The 18,880-nt window shown below is 37.3% G+C and overlaps 1 protein-coding gene across 3 annotated transcripts in view; it reads left to right on the top strand.

Moving 5' to 3' along the window:
- The window catches only part of vav3 (vav guanine nucleotide exchange factor 3), a 218,550-nt gene that overhangs the window by 153,764 nt on the left and 45,906 nt on the right, over positions 1–18,880 (top strand). For all 3 annotated transcript variants that reach the window (XM_008109114.3, XM_062977938.1, XM_003220077.4), the window contains exons 18-19: positions 1,554–1,576; positions 4,811–4,856. In XM_008109114.3, the coding sequence (XP_008107321.1) occupies positions 1,554–1,576; positions 4,811–4,856 (69 nt within the window). The remainder of the gene's footprint in view (positions 1–1,553; positions 1,577–4,810; positions 4,857–18,880) is intronic.

Here is an 18,880-nt window from a genome sequence, read left to right on the forward strand (position 1 = left end):
TTACATGTGCGCATATGAGGTGCAGCACATAACAGTGGTATAAAAAAAAGCTTCCATCTGACAACCCAACCAGCTGATCAGCTTTTAAAAAGCATACTGTGTGCTGGAGCAGTCTACACAGGAGTGAGGGAAGGAAAGTACGTGCTTTGCGTGACTGCAGGGATAAAAGATGCACTTTTTTCAGGCTGAATCATGTTTTAAGCACACCTTTTTAACATGTGCTTTTTACCTCTTAACCTAATCTCTCCTGTACTTTGGCTAAACATTGTTTAGCCCCCCCCCCCCCCATCTTTAAATGGGCACCATAAAAATCAAATTTTAATTTCATCTTCTGTGTTATGAATATAGAAGTATAAAAAACATACAATCATGCTGAAATTGTGGCCGATTCACCTCTATGTGGCTCATGTTTGGTTTCTTACCATTGGATTCTTTGACAGTTGTTGTTCCATTCTTGACATCCAAAGTCTTTCCTTCCTCTTCTATGGCACAATCTGGTTTTATAACTCTGCTTAGCAGAGAAACTATGTCCAAATATATTCTTTTATTACTCGTTAGTTGCATTTATTTCCCATCTTTCAACAAACAAGCTTAGGGGGACATACCTGCTCCTCTTGCATTTCACTTTATGCTTACAGTGCATTTCCAAAGTAGGTCAATCTAAGAGAGACTGGGTGACCAAAGGTCATCTGCTTTTATGGATCAGTGAGGACTTGTACTTAAACATTCTATGTTGCAATTTTATACTGTATCCACTCCAGTTGCATTAGCTCTTCCTTCAGGGTACAGAACAATTTGTGCTGTTCTTTGGACCAAGGCTACTGACTCTGATATAATGTAATGTGAAGCACTGTAAAAATCCTGTCTGTGGCATAGGACCTATGATTCACAAGTACAGATCACTATTGTGCAGATGTGAATTGGCTTCAGCTAAGTCTTTTTTGCACTTTAACAAAAGTTACAGCAGTTTACATTATAATATATATTTTCTTTGTCTGAACAGCATATAAAATGTATAAATTAAAAACCACATCAGAATGCAGAATCCACATAGATTTTTTTGGTTCTCTAACCTAACACATTCCAGATAGATGATAGATAGATAGATAGATAGATAGATAGATAGATAGATAGCAGAAGAGAAACTACAATCTTTGGTATTGTACACTAGATTTAAATTGCAATGCAATATAAATTCTGGGTATTGCCTTTCTGGGGTCTCACTGACTTCACACTGTTTCAGAAAGTTTAGGATCCAAAACATCTTGCATGTACCTTTATAAAGGATCATTAGAAAGCTATATGACACAGAAGTAAGCAGAAACCTGAAGTTTCTTATAGCTTTTCCGCTTCTCAGCTTGAGCCAATAAAATTAAGAGAACATAGTTTGCAAAACAACTAGCTGAGCCCCAGGCTACTGGAGCATAAAACAGGTATCAGCTAGCAAAACAAAGCAGTTCCGTGTACTCTCACCATATCAGAGAGCAAGGGCTTACTGTTGAACGGAGCGATTGTTCAGTCACTAACCATGCCAACTTTTACATTTGTTCCAGAACACGGGACCCTGAAGCATGAGGTAAGTGTACCTTTTTTGAGACTTAACTTCAGATTTGATGCAAAATGACTATTTTTGAGACATTGTGCTATGTGTTAGTACAATGAAGATGGTACCCTTTCTTTTAGTAGTCATTGCTGTGATCTGTGAAGCCGTTCATGCTTTCACGGTTGAATTGCTTTGACAAACATGGATTACAAAGGGAAAGAAGAGGTAAAAGATTCAACACTTTTAAGTCCCATTGATTTCTGTAAGGAGGAAATTAAGTCTAGCACCCATAGCTTCCACATCAAAAGCAATAAGGATTAAATGGGCTAAATTGGATCATGTTCCAATTTTAAAATAAATTCCAGGGGATTATTATAGTTTTCTTCAAATTTCATAGTTGGCAAAGGCATTAATAGAAAATGTACAGGAAAATTAAGCAAATTACTTTTTAAATTCATGTTTATGGGCTAACCCATGATTCAGTGAAGGAATTACTATTGGTCTACATATCTTTAATTGGATCTAATGTGTTAGACTTTATATGAATAGAATCCAGCAGTTCTTAATCTGGGTGCTGAGTTAAAACAGCCCACTGCCAAATGTTGATTTAAGAACCCAAGTCCTTCTCATAGCCCTTAATGTAGTGTTTGGATGGTAACAGTAAATGGGTACTTATTCAGTGAGATGGTGTTAGTCTTAGGACATTATCTTGACAGTGTGATAGAAAGCAAACCAAGGTTAGATTTGCTGGCCTCAGTCTCAAATAGCTTTTTATTTAATGCTGAAAAAGAAAAAGTTGCATTAAAAGAAAAGGCCGTTTGGCCTGTATTACTTAACTGTCTATTATTTCATGTCCTAACCATTTTTGGAATATCCTTCATGCATACTAGGAACTTTAGAGTTTGGTTGAAAGCATGGTTTTCCCCCTTTACAGCATTATTTTGCAATATATTTTGAAGTGGTAACACAGGGAATTTCTTTTTGTATTGGCAATTGACATATATACTTGTGCATAAGTTGACATCACATATAAATTGAGGTGAGGTTTTGGGACAAAATTACAGATTTTGATATGGCTAGCCACCTCTAGCCATTGCCACTGCCATTTTTCCATCCAGGGATTAAAGATGCCAAAAATACCACCATGGCAGAGAGAATAAAGGATGGGTAGGTCAGTGCTTCTTTTAGATCCTCCCAGGACAGACTGGGGTCTTGCTTTTCACCACTCTACTCAGAGAAGAGATGGTTCCTTTGTTATGTATATAAGTTAAGGTATAGTACATTGCTTTGTGGACACATTTCTCTGGTTTGATTATTTGACTAAGATTTCCAGTCTTATACACGAATATATACAGTAGTGACTGGGCACCAAGAGATAGTTCTTAGAAATTTTAAACTAGAAAAACTTTTTCCTTTTTAGAAAAATATAGTTTCCCTGTTTTGCACACCATTATCCATGCTCTGTAAAGCAGTGTGACATATTTAGAGAGATAATACACAGAAGATGGAAAAATACAATGTTATGCAAAAAAAGTGAATGGTGGTGAGAATTTCATGGAGGTGACATACGCTGGTTGACTGCTTTCGGGAATTCCTACTTCTTAGATAACTTGTTAACCAGTTAATCATTAATAAACTATAAAAATCACAAATGCATGAGTCATTTTGTATTGGGACACTCATTTCTTCAACTATGTGATACTTTGATTACGAAGATTCAGGAAACTTTTGTATTAATGTGTTACAGACTGGTTCCTGTTCATAAATATATTTCTTTAGAAAATTATTTTAAAAACTAGATGATCTATGTACGGCAGGATTGAGAATTATGCTGTTCTTCTGATATTAGGCTGCAGCTAGCATTCCTCAGCATTTGCTAAGTTGACCTGCACAGCTGGGAATTACAGTCCAACTATATCTGCTCTACAGTCTCAAAATATATAGTTCCACCCATGCTCTACAACAGTGGTTCTCAACTTGTGGGTTCCCAGACGTTTTGGCCAACAACTCCCAGAAATCCCAGCCAGTTTACAAGCTGTCAGGATTTCTGAGAGTTGAAGACCAAAAACATCTGGGGACCCACAGGTTGAGAACCACTGCTCTACAATCTAAGACTATACAATGGGCTGTAGATGTCCACTGGGGTTTGGTTCTAGGATTCCTCCCCTCCAGATATCAAAAACAAATTGGATGCTGAAGTTCCATTATATATAGTGGTGTAATTGGAATGGTGTTCCTTATTGACAATGGAAAAATCAAGCCAGAGAAATAGGGATAGAAACATGTACACACAGAGTCTTATGTCACATAACATGTAAAATAGCAAGGACCCTCTTTTTGGAATTGCTGTCCATTTTCTTCCATTTTCCCCAAGAAACTTAAGAGGGATGCAGGAATTACCTTTTATTGTGATACCATTTGCTTTTCTGTGGCTCTTACTATAAAATTTACAGTGCAAATAAAAAACAGACTTTCCTTTTAAGGCATGAAATAGCTTTAGCTGTATGCAGATTAAAAGCTTGAACAGTTTTTAGTGGAATCAAATATGAAGGTAACTACCTGAGTGTTATATTCTCCTCTTTCTCCTTAGAAATATGCTGGTTATCTTTCCAAGTAGCCAGCAGGCCTGTCAAAACTAGTTGTGCTGGGATTTTACTTTCCTATTCTCCAGGATATCACCACCCGGGTAGTTCATTGTTATATGTGCCATGCACAATCAAAACAAAACAGTTTCCTCACATGCTTTTTTTGATACCAACTCTTGATCCTTACTGTTTAAACAAAGTGAAGCCAGAGTGACCTTTTGTTGATGAGAATCCCCTCTGTGAGATGAGAAATTAGGCCTTTACATGTGGTGAACTTAGGATGTAATTGCTGTTCCATGATTTTACACATATCAAAACATTATATGGATTTTTGAAGCATCTAGAAAGCCAGGCTTTCCTTGCCAGTTAGTTGGGTGATATGGCCAGCTTCAGGCAGTGCCAGGGTTAGGTGTTTATATGTAGGCTGAAATCTATGTCAGGGGGTTGCAACAAGGCTCTCCAGAATTGAGGAGAGGAGGAGCACCATTTGAACTTTGCTTGAGGCAAAAACATGCTTTAAGCATGGACTGTTAACGGAGTTATAGTTAAAGGAGTGAATTTTTATAGTCTGTTCTCCAAAGTGAGCTGCGAGAAGTACAATCATATTTGTAAGTGGGCCATAACTTGACAAAAGAGGGATTTGAAACAAGTCTGCTAATGTGTTCTTTTTTCCAATACACAGAAACGACCGAATGGACTTCGAAAGAGCTCTAGGCACATGGATCCAGGTTTGTTTCACCCTTTTTTATCATTGAATTTCTTGAGTTTCTACAGGACAATAACAGGTTGAACTTCCATGACTAAATTTTCATTTGCACCACTTCTTTCATTGGGGAAATTGGAACACCTTCATACTGCCAGCCAAAAAATCTAACTTACAAACTATCTGACAATACATGGATGAGCGTTGGCTTGCTTTTTGATTGAAAAATCTGCTATGCTCTGATGCCACAGACATAGCAAATAACTATATGCTACCCAGTTGTTTCTAACCATCATTGTAAGTCATCTCTTACTACGACAAGCAAAGTTGTTTGTAGGTACTGTTATAGTTGCAATTTCCTATATGTGGAGGCAACTAATTTAATTCAGATCAGCCATGGCTAGCTGTAGTATACATTTACTCTACCATGGATGGCAGCTTGTCTGTTGTGACGATGGAAACAGGTTCAGTGCTTTCTCTTGATTTTAGTAGGGATGTTGGAACCCCCGGTGGTGCAAAGATTAAACACTTGTGCTGGCAGGACTGCTGACCAAAAGGTCAGCAGTTCGAATCTGGGGAGAGGGGTGAGCTTCTGTCTGTCAGTTCTAGCTCCCCATGTGGAGACATGAGAGAAGCCTCCCACAGGATAGTAAAACATCAACCATCCGGGCATCCCCTGAGCAACGTCCTTGCAGACGGCCAATTCTCTCACATCGAAGCGACTTGCAGTTTCTCAAGTCACTCCTGACATGAAAAAAGTAGGGATGTAATTCTTCAAACTGTTTCTTTTCAAAATCAGCAATCCGCAATTTCAACATTTTTCTTTCTGCTGCAAGAAAGGGTCCAAAGCATGGAGTTTTAATAAATTATTCACAATACTTCACAATTATTCTGTGCAAAATTTGCCCATTGTCATTTTGAGTAGAAAACAGCTTTTTCTTCATAGAAAAACATATTTTCTCTGTGCACAATAATATTTCAGCACCACAATATTAATTCCTGTCATTTTCTTGCACAGAAAACACTGTTTTCTAAGCAAATCCACTAAGTGTGAATTTTATTTAGTATTAATTACCTGTGCATTCTCTGTGCAGAAGACAACATTTTCCACATAGGAATTGCTATTTCTGCATTTAGATATTATTATATGCAAAGAAAATGTTGTTTCCTTGACGGAAAATGCTGTTTTGTGTACAAAATACGCAAGTGTGAAATTTTCACAGAACTAAAGATTCTTATTGGTGTTTCTCAACAGTTGACAAACATGTTGGGATTTTTAAAAATCATTTCCCAAATATTTTCAAATATTATTTTCATCCCTAACTGTTAGTGCATTTCTCCTAGTAGTAGTATTGAGGTAGTGAACCTCCTGTTTTCAGTTCTGATCATTTTAGTAAGAGGGCCTTTTCTCACAAGATGGGAAGTGTTTCAGTCTTGCTGAATTCTACAGCTGAGGCTGAAAGAACCTGTCAGACCTGCTAATCACTTTCTTGACCATATTTTCAAGGGTACAGTCATATGACAAGCTGAACTCCCTGTGTACGTTGGAGCTTTGTTTTTATAAGTCGTACTCATAAACTTTGTTTACATATCTAGAAGCCTCTGGGCTTTTGATTAACTCCTCCCTCAGTGTTTGCTGCTTCACTGCAGCAACCTTGGAGTTTAATCTTGCAAGACAGAGTACCTGTTCTCAACCATTGCTGTTTTTCTAGAGTCTAATAGTAGCTGTAATCCTGAGGTTTGCATTTGAAGTAGTGTGTACTTAATTTTGAATACATAATTATGACTAATAAGTTGCTACTTTGAAGTCATAATTGCCAAGTGTATATGTGAAAGGACACACACACACACACACAAAGACTGGGGGATATCTGGTATAATGGTGCATATCCCATCTGAGCAACATGTGGGCAGGTTGTGTTTTGAAACTCTAGCCCTCAGTGATGTGGGAAATTATGTTTGTGTAGGAAGACAAATACATAATCCCTTTCTCACCCTCCTCACAACCTCCGCACTATATTTGTGCTTCAGAGGCAGCATAGTTCAAGTCCTTTGTGTATATAAATATAACACACAAAACTTCTTTTTGTTATATTGTCAAAGGCTTTCACAGCCAAAATCACTGGGGTGTTGTGCAGTTTTTAGGCTGTATGGCCATGATCTAGTAGCATTTTCTCCTGATGTTTCACTTGCATCTGTGACTGGCATTTTCAGAGGATGCTCCGAAAATTCTTTGAAGATGCCAGCCACAGATGCAGGCAAAACATCAGGAGAAAATGTCACTAGAACACGGCCATACAGCCTGGAAACCACACAATACTCCAAGACTTCTTTTCTTTTCTGTAATACAGGATTGTTTTTAAAAATGCCACTTGGAAGTTATTGTTTAACAAGTGCTTTGTGAGTGCGTGTGTCCTTTTTCCTCACACTTCACTAGAAAGGGGTTCAGACAAGCTATGAGTTGGTTAATGTTTCCAAATGTAAGAGCTTAACATGCAACTTAAGAAGCTGCATTTTATTTGAAAATAGGGTTGCAGCCTGCAACTAAGCACTTAGAAATATCTTTAGAGAAAAGAGGTTTATGAACTATAATCCTGCTTAGTTATGTGGGAGCTATAATGCAAATAGTTGAAAGTTTTTTAAACTAGACACTCCCTTAAAACTGTCACTGTATGAAATGTATTGGAAGAAATAAAGCTGTTGCCTTTAGTGAAATATTGCTTCATTGTGCTCCAACATTAGTTTTCATGCCAAAGAGATTTAAGTTATTATGCTACAGAGATTAGGAAATAAAGTATCCCCAGGAAAGTGAAATATGGTCTCCAGAGTTATCCTAGTTAAACCTTTAATGGTGTGGGTTGTGCTGAAGACACAGTAGGTTTAATGGGTTGAGGAAGAATATATCAATGACTGGATTTCCCATCTTTTCAAATCGTTAACAATGACGACTTCCCCAATTCAGTCAGGTTTGCGGTACGAAGTGACAGTGGGCAACAGGTCAAATTCTCTTAAAAGAGCAAATGTCAGTTGTTAAGACTTTTATTCAGCACTGAAAATTAAATCACAGTGCTATAGTAGTTATGTATTTGAATGGCTTTAGCCTCTTCTCCTAAGAGGTATCATAGGAGATTCTGATTCTTCCTCATCGTGGGGGTAAAGCATTATAACCTTTGAACGTTTGTTTTCTGTATCTCTTGGAACTCTGATTTTCAGATATACTTGAGCTGTCTTGATATGTCTTTGATGGAACATTGGAGGACTGCCAAAGTATGTTCAGGCAGCAATTGGGTGTGTCAGAATGAGAAAGGAGGGCAGAAGGGCTAAGGGAAGGGAATGCGATAAATCTAGTAATAGAAATAGATCTCATCTCTCCTTTGACTTCTTTTCCCAGCTCTGGGAATTCTGGAGGTTTGATCATTTATTTACATGAATGATCTGATATTAAGTTCCAAAATTAAAATTATACTCCTGGATAGCCGACCTGGCATGTAATGCTAAAATCTTATTGCATGGTATAGACAAGAGGATCAAGTTTGGGCTTAGCTTCTTCCAGATGTGTTCCCAGATTAGTTTCAAAGTTGGCCAGAGAGGTGGAGTGATTTTATTCTAACATATATTGGATAGCTATCAAAGTGTACCATGCATTGGGTTGTCATGACTTCCATTCTAAATTGCTTCCACAATTTTCTAAAATCATTTGTGTGCGCTGAGATCAAGGTTGCCTCTTCAGAAGCTGCAGTGCCACCCCATTAGTATTTTCTTGTATGCCTGTCTCTCTTACAGAGGTGAGCTACAGTTCTTGAGAACATAACTTACTCTTTCCTTTCAGCCTAGCCTGTTTTCCCTTTCATTGACTGATGCCAAAAGAGTAATTCTATCTCTTGACAGAATTCATGCTGCCAGGCACAACGGGAATTTGACTGCACAGGCCCAGGCCAATAATTATTCATGATGCAACCCATGTTCTGTTCCAGAATTTGTTTTTATAGCTCTCATTATTCATATGGTTCATGTAGCTTATGTCCCACAATGAAACTGGCTGAGAAGGCTTGTAAAAAAATAACAACTGAACCAACAAGCTTCAAACTGAACAGTTAGATTGTCTCTCTTAATAAGATTGAGCCCTACGGGTTAGAAGTTATCGTTTGTATGGCCAGCTATGGTAACTAGATGCCAGGTTAGATGACTCAACAGCAGCAGTTAGCTAGCTCTGTGGTTTCCCCATCTGATATTCTTTTTCCCATTAATCCTCTTCGTTTAATACTTGGAAGCAAAGATTAAATTGTAGCAGAGGTGCCAGGAACAGTGCCTCTCCCCAAAAGAATGCATTGACTTTGAGTTGAAGGACAAGAGTCAGCATGTCTCATGCCTACAACTAACTTCTTAAAAATCGTCTATTGCTTGTGACTTGTAGGGTCAAAGTGGTCCAGTTTAGCCAGGATACTTCAAAGGCATATGGAAATGTACTTGGAATGTTTATCTTGTTCTCAACTTATAATTTTATGTTTACAACTGCTTGGATTTAAACCTGACAAAACAATAGAGTACTCAAAACCATTGCTTTTACTGCCTCGGGCAGCAGTTTCTTGCTGTTCTATGTTGCTCCTTGTCACAATGAGTGTATTTGTTACCATATGGCATTGTCTTGTATTGGTGAGCCATAGAGAGGGGATCATTTTCTGCTCCAGAACAGTAAAATACCTTGGGAGGACTCTAGCTGATAGATAGAGAAGCAGACCAAAATATCTCACCCCTCCCAAAAAAGATTGTTTCATTCTACTTTACAACCAGGCAAGCACATGGTGAGAAAATCCCCTTATTGCTTAGATTATTGGGAATCCCCTTATTGCTTAGATGTGTATGAGTTCTATAGCACCAAATGACCTGCTCTGTTACTGGTGAAAAATAGTTTTACTGGTTTTTCTCTCCCCCCCCCCCCAATTCGATTTGGGACCAGTCTACCTTCATGATCACCTTTCCCCCTATGAACCTGTGTGATCGCTTCGATCCTTGGGGGGGGGGAGTGCTTCTCTTGCTCCCGCCTCCATCACAAGTACGACTTGTGGGGACGAGGGAGTGGGACTTCTCCGTGGTGGCCCCTCGGCTCTGGAATTCCCTTCACAGTGAAATCAGGCAGGCACCCATCCTGTCAGCCTTCAAGAAAGATTTAAACTTGGCTTTTCCAGTACACCTTCAAATAATTGATCCCAATGATAGGTTCCACCTCATTGACAATCACTTTGCCCGACACATTTTTACACTGTTCCATTAACTGGTAATAATTTCACCGCCTATCCCAACTCCAATTTCTTCCATTAAATACTGCAGTATTTTCTCATCCTTCAGGTTTACAATATACACTCCTTGCACTTTGGCCCAGTTTGTTTTGAGGTTAATCTTGTTCTGCTTTTAAATAGTGGCCTTTCAATTTTATCTTATTTATTTATTTATTTATTTATTTATTTATTTATTTACAGCATTTATATTCCGCCCTTCTCACCCCGAAGGGGACTCAGGGCGGATCATATTACACATATAGGCAAACATTCAATGCCTTTTAACATAGAACAAAGACAAACAAACATAGGCTCTGAGCGGGCCTCGAACCCATGACCTCCTGGTCAGAGTGATTCATTGCAGTGATTCATTGCAGCTGCTCTCCAGCCTGCGCCACAGCCCGAGCCCTTATTGCTATGTTATTGTGTACAAATGTTTTGCTTTGTCTTAATATGTTTTTTGTTTATGATGTTGTATTTATGTATGTATTTTATTCTGTTTTATTGTGATTATTTAGGCTTGGCCCCATGTTAGCTGGCCTGGAGGCAGGATGTAAAAATAAAGTTGTTGTTGTTGTTGTTGTTGTTGTTGTTGTTATTCCACTCCTGTAAATAGAGTGTGTTGGCAGTCATATAATGACAGCAACTTCAGGGTCTACTATAAGCTTGATTATGGTTTGTACTGCAAATCCCAGAATCTCCATGATCATGACACTTTAGGGATTCCAGAGGCTAGCATCCAAAAAAAGTAAATAGTTTAGGTCTGATAAAAACTTTGTATTTGTCTATCTTGTAAATAAGTGCTAACTTTCTCAATTACCTCCTTGTCAAGATGGTCAGATGGTCAGACTCATTGTGATGTGTTGTTTTGAAGCTTTGCCTCTCTTACCCCCCCCCCCCCCTTTATCTTGTTGTTGTTGCTTGTTTGGTTGTAGAGTTTCCCTAAATCAGTTCTGTGTTGTGTCATACCCACAACCATTTCCACCACCCAATTCATTTAAATATAAGTGATTCAGAGCTGTGATTTACATTTTCAAAATGTTTCTCCTAGTGTAGAAATTTGCCATTTAGATGTTTTGTACTGTCGCTGAAGAGATTTTACTATGCAGACCAATGCATAGTAAAATGCCCTTTCCATAAGTTTCCAGAAGAAGGAACACCTATTCTTTGTCATTCTTTGAAATTTTCATTTTAGACCCTGATTTGAGTTCTAATATGTGAGCCAGTGTCGTGCAGTGGTTTGAGGGTAGGACTGTGACCAGAATTCATTTCTCACATCTCTCAGCCCAAGAAAACTTTGTGATAGGTTTGACTAAAGTTGCCATGTCAGAAATGATTTGAAGGCATACAACAACAACAAATGGCAGATTATGAGAAAAAGTATCACACAATTCGTTTGAACATATAGATTAGTTGATAGGGTTGGCTCAAGAAGATTAATTTCCTTGAGGCTATCAATGACTTTGATTGAATTCAATCTCCCATTCAAAACTCTGATCCAATGTTTAGTTTTGCCCCTTGTCAGTAATTTTCTGAAATGATCATGACTATTTTTAATTATTAGAAGCATTCTCAGAGGTATGATTACTGCAATGATGATGATACTGATACTGAATTTTAGCATAAATCAAAAGGGATTTTTCCCTCCAAAAGCTGACTCATTCATTTAACTCAATAGTAATTTAACTGCTACTTCAAAGTACAGCTTCCACAAAGGCTTAGGAAGCCTTTATAAAACTACTGAAGGCTAAATGATCCTATCTCTCATTGAGAGAAAGAAAAAAAACTGCTTCATTAATTTGCTTGCTGATGAAACTTTGCAGAATGGCAGCTGCATTATGTTCTAGAGCAGGGGTCCTCAAACTTTTTAAGCAGAGGGCCAGTCCACAATCCTTCAGACTGTTGAGGGGCCACATTATTATTTGAAAAAAGAAAACGAACAAATAAGGTCCACATATCTTATTTGTAGTGCAAAACAACAACAATAACAATGAAAGACCAATACAATATTTAAAAATGAAAATAATTTTAACCAACATAAACCTATCAGGATTTCAATAAAAAGTGTGGGTCTGCTTCTGGCCAATGAGATAGTCAGGTTAATTAGGATTGTTGTTGTTGTTGTGTGCCTTCATGTCATTTAAGACTTTGGGCAAGCCTAAGTCTAAGATTATTTATTTATTCATTTACTACATTTATTTACTACATTTATATCCCACCCTTCTCACCCCGAAGGGGACTCAGAGCAGCTGGATGTACATACAATATATTATATTATTAGCATAGCACAATATTAGCATTATATATTACTATATTGAACTATACCACTATATTGTAATATTATATGTAATATATCACATATAGTTAATATTATTATATGGTATTATTATTTGTATTATATTGTATAACTATTTATTTATTTATTTGCTACATTTATATGCCGCCCTTCTCACCCCTAAGGGGACTCAGAGTGGCTTACAAATTAAATTTGCATACAATATTATATTATTAGCATAGTACAATACTGGCAATAAATTACTATATTGTACTATGTCAATATATTGTAATATTATTAGTAATATTACATGTAAAATATAATATATAATTAATAATACTATATTGTATTATTAGTATTATATTGTATTACAATATATTATGAATATTATATGTATATACAATGTGTTATCTCTATATATAAAAGAGTGATGACATCAGGGCAGCGGACAAAACAACAAAACTACAGGCCCCCCAACTTCGAAATTTGACAACACAACCTATCATCCATGCCTCTAGGTTGATACAACAAAAAGAAAAGAAAAATAAAGTCCTAATTAGAGAGAGAGGAATAATTGCTTTTACCCAATTGCTGCCAGTTAGAAGGCTAAGCTCCTCCAACTTGGTCTCCTAGCAACCTAATAAAAATAATAAAAAACACTAAAAATAATTTAAAACACTAAAAATTAATACAATAAAATAATAAAATATAATAAATAAAAAGATAACTTACAATACAATTAATTAAAAAATACAAATAACGTCAAATAAAAATTACACAACAATTTTTAACCAATACCACCACCACTTTGCCACAGCAACGCGTGGCCGGGCACAGCTAGTAATTATATATTATTGTAAATTATATTGTGTAATATTATATATAAATACAATACATTATATTATTAAAACTGATATAAAAATATTATATTATAAAACTGAGGGCGGGGGCCAGGTAAATGACCTTGGAGGGCCGCATCCGGCCCCCGGGCCTTAGTTTGGGGACCCCTGTTCTAGAGAGTAAGAGCCAAACTGCATGTTAACTTTAATATGTAGTGCGTAGCTACATTTTTGGTTTTTCTCTCATATGGAAACAAAAACTCTTTGCATCGCAAAAAGACCCTGATCTTAATTATTCCTTCCAGTTGTAATTTATATTGGGAAAAGAAAAGAAATTTGACTGAGGTAGATGGACTCATTGTCATCTTCTATCCTTCCCATGCTTACCTGAGCTTCTATTTATTTTAGTTAATCCAAAGAGCAGCAGCGAGACTGCTAACTGGGGCTGGCTACAGGGAGCGGACAACTCCTCCATTGCAGCAGCTTCACTGGCTGCCAACACGGTTCTGGGCACAATTCAAAGTGCCGGTTTTGACCTACAAAGCCCTATATGGCTCCAGTCCATGTTATCTGAAGGACCATATCTTTGAACTTACACTTATATTTACAATTGACTGGGGAGGACCTTCTCTCTGTCCCACTACCTACCCGAGCATGTTTGATGGGAACAAGGGAGGGGGGGCTTTTCGGTGGCTGCTCCCAGATGGTGGAACTCCCTTCCAAGAGAGACCAGAATGGCCCCATCTCTGCTGGTCTTCCACAGGCAAGTCAAGACCATCCTCTGCCAGCAGGCATTTGGGGAAGGATAAAGGGCATGCTGCTGGGGAGGCTGTGGGCGGGATTATTTTGTGGAAGGGGACAGAGCTTGGGTGTTTTAAAGTGCATTTTAATTATTTTAATTGTCTTTATTGTATTCGAACTGTGTTTTTAACCTAATACACACAATACTGTATTTGTTTTGTTTTAAATTAATCAAAGTGTATGACTGTTAGCCACCTTGAATCCCCTCATGGAGGAAGGCAAGGAATAAATAAAGTAAGGAAGTAAATAAATAAAAATTATTTTGGCTGTCATATTATTAGTATCAGCACAGAGAAGCCTGGAATTTCTTGAGCTATCTCGAACCTTTATTCCATGCTTCACAGCACCCTATAAGATAAAGGTTTTCCCTTGACATTAAGTCTAGTTGAATCCAACTTTGAGGGGTGGTGCTCATCTCAATTTCTTAGCCAAAGAGCCAGCATTGTCCGTAGACACCTCCTAGGTCATTATTGCATGGAGTGCTGTTACCTTCATGCTGGGACGGTACCTGTTGATCTACTCACACTTCCATGTTTTTGAACTGCTAGGTTGGCAGAAGCTGGGGCTGACAGCAGGAGCTCACCCCGTCCTGTGGATTCGAACTGCTGACCTTCCAGTCAGCAAGTTCAGCAGCTCAGTGGTTTAACCTGCTGTGCCACCATGGCCTTATGTACTGCTGACTTAATAGTGGCAACACAAGATTACTGGGGTCGTCTTACTTCTCACTGTGGAGTGACAATGGGTCAGATATAGTGGCAGTAATTGCTAGCCAGATAGCTGGCCCAATGGGGCTCATTTTGAGGCTGGCCGTTTAAGCTGTGTGGGTGTGCCACCAGAACTTTTTCATTAACATCAACTTTGATTATTTCTTGCTATGTAAATCACATGCAAAACTGTAGTTGGGACATCAAAGCTCTATTGGATTGCCCTGGATCATGGCTTTATAGTAAACATGTTAAGGTGTTGGTTTTTTTTTTTTTGTAAGACTTTCTCTAGAACAGTCAACATTTTATGTTACATAATCATATTTACTTTTTGATTAATCTTTAACTGGAGTAACAAAATTTATTAGGAACTTCTTGGAAATTGTAGAAATATTGTTTCCTTTTCACCAGTTTCTCAGGTTACTACACATAGAGTATGCCCTATTTGAAATGCATAGGATCAGACATTTTTAATGTTTAATTTCTCATATCTATAAAAGTACAACTCTTGGGCAAACAAACTTGAAACTAGACTACTTTAATGCTTTCCCACATAGTCTGTTCTTGAAGACAAATACAGAGTGAGGCAAAAGTCACAAAGGGGTTTCAATATTTAATATTTAGTCTTTTTTTTAAAAAAAAACATTTAAAATACCATATCATCATATAAAATACATATAGGAAATAAAATTACATTATGTGTAATATATTTCAATTTTTATTTCCCCAAAATTGTTAAAACATTAAACTCATTTGTGACTTTTTTGCCCACTGTGTAGTATGGAAGTTTCAGCTAATTTCACTCGCTAGCAATTTCCTCAGGTAGTAGATTGCTGTGAGGAAGTCATTCTTGATGTGTGTCAAGGTCCAATTGCCCAGATTGTAAAAAGAATGACTTTCTCTTTAGTCTAATAGTTATATGGTGCTCCTTCTTTTCCTATCTGGATAACAATGCTCTTGGATGTTCCTCTCTCCAGAACTCTAAATGTGGGTTTTACCTGTTACTTAACCACCACAGCCTGGGTATTCTTTTTCTTTCTTTAATGTCTTGCTTCTTTCTTTTTCTTTAAAACAAACAGAAGCAAAATACAGACCCGGCAGCAATTTTGCACTGGCGTTTAAGGAAGCCTTCTGGAAGCATGAATTTCCTTAAGCAACTTTGTAGATCTATAGTGTTACAGAGCTCATTCACTTTTAATATATTTCATTCAGAACAAGCAAGGAAGGGCAAGAGGGGCCTGGCTGCAGCTCCCACTAGGTTTGGAGTTCGGAACAGGAGACTTTGTAACATATAATATAATATAATATAATAATGTAATGCACTAACATAATGCACTAACTAAATAATCAGCTCATTTCTTCTATGATTGGTGACAAATCTGAGTTTTCTAAAACTAGGGGAAATTAGCTTTTGTGTGATTCTTTGTTCGGGCAGTCCTGCCCATGGTTGGCTTCTGGAATAAGCAAGAACATTGCCTCCTTTCTAAAAGCTCATTTTGGAGAGTCAATCCCTCCTCACTTTGGTTCATGAGACTCCAGGGCACCTGGAGTTAACTGGTCTGCCAAGCATCCAATAAGGCCTAAAAACAGGTCTCGTGACTTAACAAGTCACCATTTTCCCATTTGTCTTCCTATTCACCATTTTTATGACAATCTGTGTTGTTGGGTGCCTTCAAGCCATTTACAACTTATGGTGACCCTAAAGCAAACTAGGGCTGAGAAACTTTCCCAGGGTCACCCAATGTATTTTCATGATCCTCCAGACTCAAATCACTACACCACACTGGCTCTGGTAGCATCTTACCCATTAAAGATATCTGGGAATCTCAAAGCCTTTTAACAATTTTGTATACTTTTATTGGTCCTAGTAAAGGACTAATAAAAGATTTTGGAGTTCTTATAAGCCAACCCAAGTCATAATCTTTCTTCATTTTATATCTTTTTAAATGCATACGTTTATGCTATACGCTATTATAGCATACGCTATTCCATTATAAAGCATTGAATTATTAATGACACATGGCTCAATGTAATGAATAAATGTCTTCTGTTGCCTTCCCGTACCACATCCAACATGTTCTTAGTAGTCACCGGCCTTTGCACATAAGGCTGCTTAGAATCTCAGTAAAGAGAAGCTGATTACAGAACATGGTGAATAGATTAACTGGGGTTGGCAGCATCAATGGTTCCCAATCAAGATTAGTGTTTCTCTACCACTAATAGCACAGAGGAATCAATAGTCTTAGAGGATTGCTTTTGGATGAGAGAAGGTTTAATTCGCACTCCCCAGAGATCTGTTTCCCAACTCCCAGCTACGGTTATCAATTATCTCTTTTTCATTCTCACAAGAAATAACAAATATATTTTAAAAAGTTTTCAAGAGATTTTGAACTTCTTTGGATTTTGGGATATTTGGGGTAAAGAATTACTTGTATTTATTTGAGTTTAATGTGCCATCGAATCTAGTGAGCATCTCAATTTTCAAAACCTTGAAACTCAAATGTAATGGTGAATGTAATGTGCAGTGGCAAAAACTTCACTCTTTGTAATTTGGCCAAATAGATGTGCATTATATTGGCTGCATGCTTATAATTCCTTTTTGCATTGGCTCATTACCATGTTACACGACTCTAATGCACATCTTAATTTTGAAAAGGTAATTTAGCCAAAAAAAGGTGAGCATCAGATTCGAGTAAATATGATATTTTTTGTGCAAAAATATGGCTTTCCCTCTGTTTTCGGTGCAACTGACTTGTGGAAACTACATCTTGTTATTAGAAAAAAAATATGGAATGCTAATGCACTTCAAAGTTCTACTGAAATCAGCACAATTTTTCTTTTTAATTTATGTATAAATTAACAATCTGTCTATAGGCTATTTTAAGATAAGACATGCTGGCTCAGCCCTGTTCACTTGGTTTTCTAGTGCCTGAAGAATGTGTCAACCATTGCTATCAAAATGTTGTCAGTTATGATAAACCACACCTTTTTTTGGTAAGGCACAAGGAGCAAATTATTCTTTAATTTTCAATTGTGTAAAGAGAACAATATATACATGAATCATATCTGGTAAATATTGCTAATGGAATAAGGCATATGGTTCAAAATATGCACAGAAAACAAATACTGTGATATGTAAAAAGAAGTTTTTTTAGTTTTCCTTCTTTCTCTACTAAAATAGGTATATTTTTGATACTGGTTTGTAGAAAGATATTCGGTTCCATGCAAATTTCTCCACATGCCTTTTAAGGCACATTGCTCAATCTTACTATATGTTGCAGGTGCTAGAGGAATATTTGAGATAATGTTTACTCAGATAATGCACTGGGATTGTGTCTAAGGACCCTTCTACACTGCCATATAATCCAGAATATCAAGGCAGATAATCTACATTATTTGCTTTGAACTGGATTATTTGAGTCTACACTGCTATATTCCTTTGTTCCTTTATCCAATTTGTTATTGATTCACCCTTTGGGTTTCACGCAAATCTACCATTTGTCAAAATATATTATCCTGTGCTATTCTTTTCCATTTCTAGCTGAATAGCTTACATTCGGATAATATTTTGACTTTGGTATTTTAGCAAATGTATTTTGCAGCAGTGTCATACTAGCCATTGTGACCCTATAAGTTGTCACTTGTCCTTCCATCAGTTCTGGGGCTCAACCCCAACTGCTGGTGGACGAAACATGATGGAGTTGTGTCTTCCTGGCTGCCCCCTCTTCACCTTATAGCCACAGAGTGCCATTTGAAGGGAGAGGCTCCCAAATGATTATACACTGCCATATAATCCAGTTCAAAGTAGATAATCTGGATTTTATACATCTGTGTAGAAGGGGCCTAAGCTTTACACACATATATAATAAATGAAATGGTAAATTTGGCCCCAGACTTTCAGTACAAAGTTTCCCTACGTATGCTTTCTTGTATTCAGAAATATAGAAGCAGTACAATACTAATATTCAAGATACAGATATTTAATACTTTGTGGGTTTTAAATAAACTATATGGAATTATTGGAAATAATTAGTATTTTTGTTTAATTGGCAAAACTGCACTGTTAAAGGTTAACTCTTCTGAGATTTGGGGGTATGATTGTGTGTGTGCCGCAATGACCTTTCTTTGTTTCCTTTGTCTGGTTGAAAACAGAA

This window comes from Anolis carolinensis, chromosome 4 (assembly GCF_035594765.1).
Source record: "Anolis carolinensis isolate JA03-04 chromosome 4, rAnoCar3.1.pri, whole genome shotgun sequence".
Classification (NCBI taxonomy): Eukaryota; Metazoa; Chordata; class Lepidosauria; order Squamata; family Dactyloidae; genus Anolis; species Anolis carolinensis.